At 32.8% G+C, this 10,000-nt stretch overlaps 2 protein-coding genes across 7 annotated transcripts in view; both read left to right on the top strand.

The window, feature by feature from the left end:
- Ipk1 (Inositol phosphate kinase 1) overlaps window positions 1–10,000 on the top strand; it is a 142,499-nt gene that overhangs the window by 74,105 nt on the left and 58,394 nt on the right. Inside the window, exon 1 of one of the 6 annotated variants that reach the window (XM_085660517.1) lies at window positions 6,995–7,126. The exons of the other annotated variants lie outside the window; for them this stretch is intronic. The gene's annotated coding sequence lies outside the window, so the exon portion shown is untranslated. Of the gene's footprint in view, window positions 1–6,994; window positions 7,127–10,000 lie in introns of those variants that run through there. 6 annotated transcript variants of the gene reach the window in all.
- The window catches only part of LOC118450730 (protein BTG3), a 7,437-nt gene continuing 1,921 nt past the window's right edge, over window positions 4,485–10,000 (top strand). The window contains exons 1-2 of the mRNA XM_085660518.1: window positions 4,485–9,060; window positions 9,545–10,000. The exon at window positions 9,545–10,000 is cut by the window's right edge and continues 1,921 nt beyond it. Coding sequence (XP_085516644.1) covers window positions 6,050–6,757 — 708 coding nt within the window. The 5' untranslated portion in view covers window positions 4,485–6,049 and the 3' untranslated portion in view covers window positions 6,758–9,060; window positions 9,545–10,000. The remainder of the gene's footprint in view (window positions 9,061–9,544) is intronic.

Below are 10,000 nucleotides of genomic sequence, written 5' to 3'. Positions count from 1 at the left end.
GAATCTCTACTTCGTATTCGTATACACGTGCTTACGTATCATAATTCCGCGATATGTAACTTCAAAGGGAGAGATCTCTCTTTTGTTCTTCTACCTATCTAACTACGTAACATATAAGAGAGAGAGAGAGAGAGAGAGAGAGAAAGAGAGAGAGAATGAGAGAGTGGGAGGGATGTAGGGGATGGGAAATACGCAACCCTCGTTGTTTTGTTACGTCATTGCGATCTTAAGCGTTTACATCCAACAAAACTAATCAATGAACGCTAATTATTATGCGTGAGATAAACGTCCATGATAACGATACGAAAATGCGATAGACTTGGGACGATTTATTTATTTATTTTTTATTTATTTATTTATTTATTTATTTGTATCAATCTATCAACGTAATTATTATGTTTTACATGTTTAATTTTATTATAAGTTTATTTTTGTATTATAGGTATTATTGTTTTATTTTCTTTTTTTCTCTTTTTTGTATTTTTTATTAAATAAATGTATATATATATATATATATATATATATATATATATATATGTCTTTTGTTTTTAATTGCTTTTAAAAATTAATAGTTGATTTACTTTGACTTATAATGTTTGAAAGAATGATCGTATTTATTAAACTTTATGATTATTATATAACATATATTAAGTTTTCGTTAATAATTAATATTGTCTGCAATTAAAGTAAATGAATTATTTTCTCTTATTCGAAAATAATTCGATTACAACGAGAAGTATCCAATGAGGTAATATCAGAGAAAGAAAATTTATTACGAATCGTTTAATAATTCGTGTTATAAAAACTTTTAATCAATTAATATATATCGCGTTTTAATATGAAATTTTTTAACGATCGAGAAATTTAATAATATCTCATCTTTTATTTTACTCTCTTTTTTTTTTTTTTCTTCTTCCTTTTTTCTATTTTTTACGATATATACTCTATCAGTCAAATTTTATATTAAAAAAATCTATCAATTAAAAATACGATAACAACTATTATGAATATACAACGTATTCTATTGTTAAAGCCTAGACAATTTTCTTTTAGATCGAAAGGGTCGAAGGGTACGTAAGCGAATAATCCAGTTTTTTTTTTTTCTTTTTTTCTTTTTCTTAAGGTATATATATATATATATCAACCCTAAGAAACTATGCCTCTCCTCTTTCTCTTTTGCAAAGTTCAGGTAGTAGAACGTGTTTTTCGCATCGAACCTACGTACCCACGATTCGTATCGTACGATCAAAAGTTCAAGTATATGTGTAGGTTATACATATACATATATGCATATAAACTGTGTCTGTGTATATATATATATATATATATACATATATATATATATGTTATAACCTACGAGCTTTCTAGCGGTAGACGTTAGTTTCCTATTCGTTCGTTTTTTCATTGGGATTCATGCTGAGAGAACCGAAGGGTCAGTGGTTCTCAATATTCAACGTATTCGGCCATTATATTAAATTTTATTATTAACTTTTTCCCTATTATAAATGTATGTGTACATACGTGTAAATATGTGTTCTCAAATTGTAGACACTCAAGTATAAAGGATATGTATATATGTGTGTATGTGTGTATACATATATGTTATTGTTGTGTGTGTGTGTGTGTGTATGTGTGTGTGTGTATGTTTGTTTGTCGTGTCTGTGTGTCCTTGAAAAAATGGACGGAAATATATCAATGACGTATGAAATTCATCATATAAGTATATATACTATACTTATTATTATATTTTTAATTTAACATTTCATGTTAATTTTATATAAGTTTAATATTTAAACGAATATTTTATATAAATAAATATTTTTATATTATAATTTTGTTAAGTAAAAATATCTGATATATTATTATTAACATGTCATATACACAGAGATATTATTATAGGTTTTAGTATGACATTGGTTTATATTATTATTATTGTTATTATTATTACTATTATTATTACTTTCTGTTTTTTTTTTTTTTTTAACTTAATAACTTTGAAAACGTGTTCGCCGTATCACGAAATAAATAATTGTTTTTTTTTTTTTTTTTTTTCAATTTCAATTTAAATATCAATTAAAATTTTTATATTTTTACATTTTGTTTCACCAATACTCGGAAAAAAAAATCGAACAGCTTTCGCTTTCAAAAAAAAAAAAAAAAAAAAAAAAAAAAATGAATTCACATACACATCTCTTTCAAAAATTTCATTCATTTTTTGCGGAAAACACATTTGAAGTTTTTCTCGCGATAAAGAAGAGAAAAAAAAAATAAATAAAATAAAATAAATAAATAGAAAAAGAAATGACATACGCGTTTGTTTGTTTGTTTTTCTTTTTTTTTTTTTTTTTTTTTTATTTTTTACAACGAGTATATTTACAATCATTCTGTTACGTTATAAATGGCAAATTTATTACTACGATCATACAATATTTTACGTACTTTTTTAAAGTCTTACAAGCGAGTTAGAGTGAAAAAAAAAAAAACAAGCAGATAAGGAAAAAAAAAAAAAAGAAAAAAATAGAAGAGGAAAAGAAAAGAAAGAGGAAGAAAGAAAAAAGAAGAAGAAAAAAAAGAAAGATACATTAATCCAATTAGATTGAATCATTGTTCAATTGTTGTTCGTTGTTGCTCGTTGGTGTTATTGTTATTGTTGTGTTGTTGTTTACGTGATATGATATTAGGTATTATTTTCACGGACGTACGCACTCACGCACGTTCGTATTTGCCCTCCGTCGACGAAATCGCGCGTTCATCGAGGCGTGATTCGTTTTCTTAATACGTAAAACGTTGTTTTCGTGGAAGACTTCTTCCGCCTTTCGAACGCGACTCCGATGGAACCATTATACGATCTAATCGTATTTTTTTCTATCGATTAAAAATATGTGTGTGTATGTGTGTGTGTGTGCGTGTACGTGCGTGTATTTTTTTTGTTTTCTTCTTTCTCCTCCTTTTCCCTTGTGTTTCATCGATAAAAATACGTGGTCTCCCACGTTGTCTCTTTCTCTCTCTCTCTCTCTCTCTCTCTCTCTCTCTCTCTTTGTTTTCGAACTTATAAAACATAGCCAGTATATATTCTAATCAATCGAATTAGTAAAATGACATGACAATTTTTTATTTAGATTTTATTAAGAATATCTTTATCATTAATCATCGATAAATATTTATCGAAATCGTATTTGAAATAATTCAAAAGAAAAAAAGAAAAAATAATTCTTACGAAATTCAATAATTCGGAAAAATTCGATGATAAAATTTTCCAACGAGCTTAACATTTTTTTTTTTTTTTTTTTTTTTTTTTTTTTTTTTTTTTTACAGAAGAATATGATATTCGATGAGAAAAATCATGTTTTAAAAAATGTATTACTTCCATCTTATAATTTGTAAAAGAATACAATAAATAACAATAATAATGTTACGAAGTTTGATAAAAATGTGTATTGAAATTATATTTTTACAGTAATAACATTTTTAAAGATTAGGACGCACTTATGAAGGATGGTATACGATCTGAATAATTTCTAATCGATTTTAGTCATTCTATTATATTTTTCTTTGAACATCCAAATTTTCCATCAGAAAATATTTTTCATTATCTATATATATATATATATATATATATATATATACATACAATATGAATCACTTAGAGAAAGAAATCATTAACAAATGAGAATTACACTTTCTCCAAATAAACTCTTCCTTTTTTCTTTTTTTTTTTTTCTTTTTAATTTACGAGAGTAAACAAACTGTCAGTATAAGAGGAAAAAAAAAAGAAAAGAATCTAACTCGACAAAGTAAGAAAGGGGTGGGGGAAAAAGAAAAAAAAAAAAAAAGAATAATAACAATAAAATTAGAAAAAAAAAAACCGAATAAAGAGAACATTCAAACAGATCAAAGAATATTAATCGAACGAATTTTGAGTTAGTTAACGAAAAAGGAAGGAAACAAAAAAAAAGGTAAATAAATGAATAAATAAATGAATAAATAAATAAATAAATAAATAAAAGCGAAAAGAGAGAAAAATAGATTAAGATCGTTTGCAGTGTGCGTCGTCGTCGTCGTTGTTAGCAGCCCCAACGTGAAAGAGAGCCGATGAAGTCAAGGAAGAAAAGAGAGGGAAATAGAGAGAGAGAGAGAGAGAGAGAGAAAGAGAGAGAGAGAGAAACAGACAGAAAAAGAAAGAAAGGAAAAAAATGAAAAAGAAAAAAAAAAGATAATGGTTGAGAACCATCGGCTCCGGTCCGCGCAGACCGTATTCGGGACGCAGCTGCGACGCGCAGCCGGCGTGCGGGGGTCACGTGACGAATAGCGAAGCTCTCGCAGCGGGGATGATATATATATATATATATAATACGTGTATGTTAAAAGCGATAGTGGTGGGGAGGGGGCGCGAGAGTAGCGAGCTCGAATCGCTATTGGTTAATGCTACAATTCCCCCCACCATTTGGATATTCGAACAAAGGGACGAGGCTACGTCGTCGCCGACACGAAGATCGGTACCATTAGAAAGTCGTTGATGTTCGCTGGGTGCGGTTGTTCCGTGAAGCGGAGAAAAGAACGTGTCGGTCGGTTGTTCGATTAATCGGTCGGTTCGTCGGTCAGTTCGTCGGTCGTGTAATCATAATCGTAATAGTAATCTAATGAAAATAGTTATGCGCGCGGATCGACTTTAACGCCACGATACGTTTACAGTGTTTTTCTAAAAAGAAAAAAAAAAAAAAGAGAGAGAGAGAAAGAAAAATTATAATCGAATATAACAGAACCGAAAAGTTATTAAAATTAAGATAGTGCGCATATATATATATATTTGCTCCAAAATTCCGATCTATCTCTCTTTCTCTCTCGCATATACATATATATATATATATGTTCACATACATTTTTCCTTTTTGTTTTTTTTTTGCGTGATACTTAAAGTGAAAAAGGAAGGACACATATAAGGAGAATAATTAATTTCCTTCGAAAGGAAAAGTATTTTCCTTAAGCGCTATATTAAATTGTAAAGATAAATATATATATATATATTTATATATATATATATATGTATATATAATAAAAACGGAGAAAGCGTGAAATAAGCGAGGGTCCCCTCTGCTCCCTCCCGCCGCCCTTTTAAGAGAGAAGGATTTTGTGTGCTGTGATTGGAGAAGAAGGAAAAGTTGTGAAGGTGGAGGAAGAGGAGGTGGAGGAGGAGGTGGTGGAGGTGGTGCTGCAGGTGATAGAAAGATAGATAGATTAGATAAGAAGGAAGGAAGGAAGGACGAAGAAAGTAGAAGAACGAAAGAAAGAAAGAAAGAAGAAGAAAGTTCGCGAAAATCGTTGCAAAAAAATCTCTGTCTCTCGAGCGTACGAGTGAGATAACGGTTTCGTTTTTTTTTTTTTTCCTTTTGCATTTTCTGCTCATTCCTTGTGAAATTCAGCATGGACATATGAAAAGGACGAAATTCCAGTGACTAAAGAGAAAGATAAAGATTTTAGATAGATAGATTAGAAAGAGATAGAGCAGCAACAGACTGAGAAAAACGGTGGTGGCGTCGAGGCTGAATCGACGTGGCTGTGGCGGCGACGGCGCCATTTTGTGGATATTCTCGCGTGCAGAAGCGGCAGCGGCAACGGCCGCGGCATCATCATCAGGCATCACTCGTATCATTCTCGATTACGGGATATATATATATCGAGAATCTATACAGAAATTATTCTTACGGGATAAAACTCGTAGGATATCGAGATACGATCGATCGATCTACGAAAACGAAAATATTCTCAAAAAGGCGACAGTTCAACGGAATAATCTGAGTTATTGTGGGAGTTTGGTCGCGACGGAAGAATTCGCGAGAATATCGTCGTACGGCGGGAAGGTGATCGGAAGAAGAAGAAAAAAAAGATTCGATCGAGGAAAGTATAGCTAAGATAAAGAAAACAGAAAAAGAAAAAAAAAAGGAAAACAGAGAAAATAGGAGGAGAAAGAGGGAGGAGAAGAAAAGGGGAAAAAAGGATAGAAGAAAAATTAAGGAAAGTGCGACAAGTTGAAGAAATAGATTTGTTTAAAATGAGATTGGAAATAGTCTCGGCGGCTGATTTTTTGGTGCACCTGCTGCGCCTACAGGCTGGACAACTCTCCGAGCGACAGCTCGAGATGTTCAAGTCTTCATTGACGGAGGTGTTGCGGCATCGTTACAGAGACCATTGGTTTCCTGATCGTCCAAATCGTGGCTCAGGATATCGTTGTATACGTATCAATGGGAAAATGGATCCTGTAATAGCACAGGCCGGTGCTAATGTTGGATTATTGCCGGCGGTATTGCACAGCCTATTCCCAAGCGAGCTAACGATGTGGATCGATCCGTCGGAGGTTTCCTATAGGATTGGAGAAAACGGTTCCATATGCGTATTATATGAGCGTACCGAGCCTGATCCCGAGGAATCTGCTACTTCTCATCAGCATCAACATCAGCAACAACAACAACAACACCATCAACATCATCAGCAACAACACCACCATCAGCAACAACCGCAGCAGCATCAACACCATCAACAGCAGCAACATCAGCATCAACACCATCAACATCAACAGCATCAACAGCATCAGCATTCCCGTTCTTCTCATCATCATCACCATCACCACCATCACCACCATCAACAACAACACCAGCATCAACAGCAACAACAGCAACAACAATTCGAAAGCTGCAAGGACTCGCTTTTGCTCGAGCACACGCAATTCAGCGAGCAAATTGCGGCCTTCGTTTCCAGTTGAAGAGTTTAATTGAGAAAGAAGAAAAGAAGGGTAGGAAGGAAGAAAGGCAGGAAAGAGGAAGATGAAAATGAGGAAGAAGAAGAAGAAGAAGAAGAAGGAAGAAGAAGAAGAAGAAGAAGAAGAAGAGTAGGAGGAGGAGGAAAAAAGAAGAAAAAGATGATGATGAATAACTGGAAGAAGAATAAATATATATATATATGTATATATATATACATACATATATGTATATATATATAAAAGACGTTGCGAGTAAGCGTCTCTCATCACCTCCATCGTCCTAACAGTCGTCGTCGTCCTAGTAGTTACTCGTTGTCATCGTTTTTTCATCGTACTCATCAATCTCATCGGACAGAGGCCCACCCAAACAACGTGTGTCTTTTTTCTTTTCTTTTTTTTTTTTTTTTTTATTTTCCTTTTTTTTTCTCTCAAAGAAACTGCTATATATAATATATATACACACACACACACCATATATATATATATATATATTAATTTTTTCCCCGTTCTCTTTTTCTTTTTTATTCTTTCTTTTTTTGAATATCTTCTTCTTCTTCATCTTTCGTATCGACGAAGATGCCAAACGAAAAAGTTTCATTCTCCTCAGCCAACAATTTTTACATCTTTATCCATCCCCCTGCCCCCCCCTCTCTCCCAATATCAACAAAAAGAATCCGATCTCAACGAAGTTTCACGAACTTTATCATATTATCTCTGCCTCGAAATAATTGCGAACAACTGATAACAACGGAGGAAGAAAATTTATATATATATATATAAAAAAAAAAAAAAAAACAAAAAAGGAATGGAAGAAGAAGGACAGCAACAACGCACGCAATGAGTAAAATAAAGTGATGGAGAGGGGAAAAAAAAAAGAAAAGAATCAGAGAACAGCTGAGAGGCATGAAACTGATCGTAAAAAAAAAAAAAAAAGAAAAGAAGAAGAAGAAAAGAAATGGGTTAAAAAATGCATACAATAATATACTCGAACGAAAAATAGTCAGAATTAAATTAACGAGAACAACAACAAATAATAATAATAATAACTACAACAATAATAATAATAATAATAATAATAACAACTAAAAACATACAAACAAATAAATAAACACAAAAAACCGCACGTCTAGTCGAAACACGCCTATCAACAAGAACAACAATATAACTACAGAAAATAATAATAACAACAACAACAACAACAACAACAATAAATAGTAGCAGAAAAAGAAAAATTCGAAATTCCTTTCTTCTAGAAAGGAATTTAAAATGTGTTGCCACTATAAAATCTTCTTACTTTATCGCGTTATGTCGAAAGGGGAAAGGAGATTTTCAAAGATGAAGTAGAAGAAGAAAAAGAAAGATGATGAAGAGGAAGGAGAAGAAGAAGGAGAAGAAGATGAAGATGAAGGAACAGGAAAGAGAAGAATGAAAGAAGAGAGAGTAACGAGAGGGAGAGGAGAGGAGAGGAAAGGGACACATATCCAGTTTTTTGCAAGCAGTAGTAACAAGCATCATCAGAGCATCATCATTTTCTCTCTTTCTCTTTATCTCTCTCTCTCTGTCTCTCTCCATCTTTCAAACCGGACGAATTGATCTCAGCCTCGTCTCTAGAGAGAGGTGCACCGAGACGAAGGAACAACGAATTTCAATCTCCTTGTTACATCCCTCTTTTTTTTTTTTTTTTTTTTTTTTTTTTCTCAAGACGAGCACAGCCCTACAAACCCCTCTCAACCCCTCCTTTTGTATGATCTCTCAAATGAAAATAGAAAGAGTAAGAGAGAGAGAGAGAGAGAGAGAGAGAGAGAAAGAAAGAGAAAAGAAAAAAAAGAAAGAAAAAATAGATTTCATCTCTCTCTTACTCTATCTCTATCTATCTATCTTTCACTTATATCCTGTCTCTCTCTCTCTCTCTCTCTTTCTCTCTTTATTGCTCGCTGATTACAACTTTGACCGCCATTAAATTCCTTTGGCCTCTTCTGACTAAACTCTCTTGATGCTAAACCAGCAGTATTTGATTATCGATTATTATATTGCTGTTAATTATTATTCTACCCTTTCAACAACAATAACAACAACAACAACAATAATAACCATCATCATCATCATCATCATCATCATCATCATCATTATCATTATGGAGAAGAAAAAAAAAAGAAGAGGAAGATGCCGGACAATTTTCTCTCTTTTTTATCGATGAAAAGTAGGAGGAGAAGGAAAAGGAGGAGGAGGAAGAGGAGGAGGAGGGATATAAATGGGGAAAATTATTATTCAAGATTAATTATCATCCTCTCTCTCGATACAATTAGGTGAGCTTTCTATACCCTATAACCGTCTGATTATTCTCAGAAATCTTGAGGAGGGGGAGGACGTGGGGGAATGTGCGCATGCGCGCGCACCTCAACAACGAGAAAGAACAACAACAACAACAAGAACAAGAATAATATAACAATTAACGAATCGAGACGTTGACGAGACGTGTGTTTGTAGATCCTATCGGAATTTTTCTTATTTTTTATTTATATTTTTTTTTTTTTTTTATTCTTCCTTTTTTTTTACTACTTATCTTTGTTCATCGGATTTGGCCGTAGTTTTTTTCTTTTTTCATTTTGTAATTTTCTTTCCTTTTAATTTTTTTATTTTTTTTTTTTCCTTTTTTGTTCTTTTTCTTTCTTTCTTTTCTCCTTTTATCGTCCTCGTCATCGTCGAGAACAATTTTTTTGCCAAGCACAAAAATATATTACATGTATATAGATATAATTAATATATATATATATATATGTTAATAACAAGGTGTGCCCGTACAACAAGGCGATGTATCGTTTTAAACGATATATCATTGACGCTGCTCAACTCCCCTCGCCGCCCCCTCCCCCCGTCGCACTATCAACAACCACCGATCAACCAACCCAGCAACCCCCCACCCTAAACCCCCTGAGAGACAGACAACCCTCTACGCTTGCTCCTCGTCCCTCTCGTTGCACAGCGAGCAACGAGTTAATCAGCAACAACACAGCAACAATTATGATGATTAATGATAATAATGATGATGATGATGATGATGATGATGATGAATATGATATTAACAACACCACCGAGCTGCGATCGTCAAACCCATTCGCGTCACGAAAAAAAATAATTTATCCGAGAAACTAAAACATGCACATACACATCCACCAATCTACATGTGTATATTTATTATATGTGTGTATATATATATATATATATGTGTGTGTATATATGTATGTA

The sequence above is a fragment of the Vespa mandarinia genome, chromosome 12 (assembly GCF_050613455.1).
Source record: "Vespa mandarinia isolate Hongniang chromosome 12, ASM5061345v1, whole genome shotgun sequence".
Classification (NCBI taxonomy): domain Eukaryota; kingdom Metazoa; phylum Arthropoda; class Insecta; order Hymenoptera; family Vespidae; genus Vespa; species Vespa mandarinia.
The sequence above is the reverse complement of the archived record's forward strand: the minus strand, read 5'-3'. Positions and strand labels throughout refer to the sequence as shown.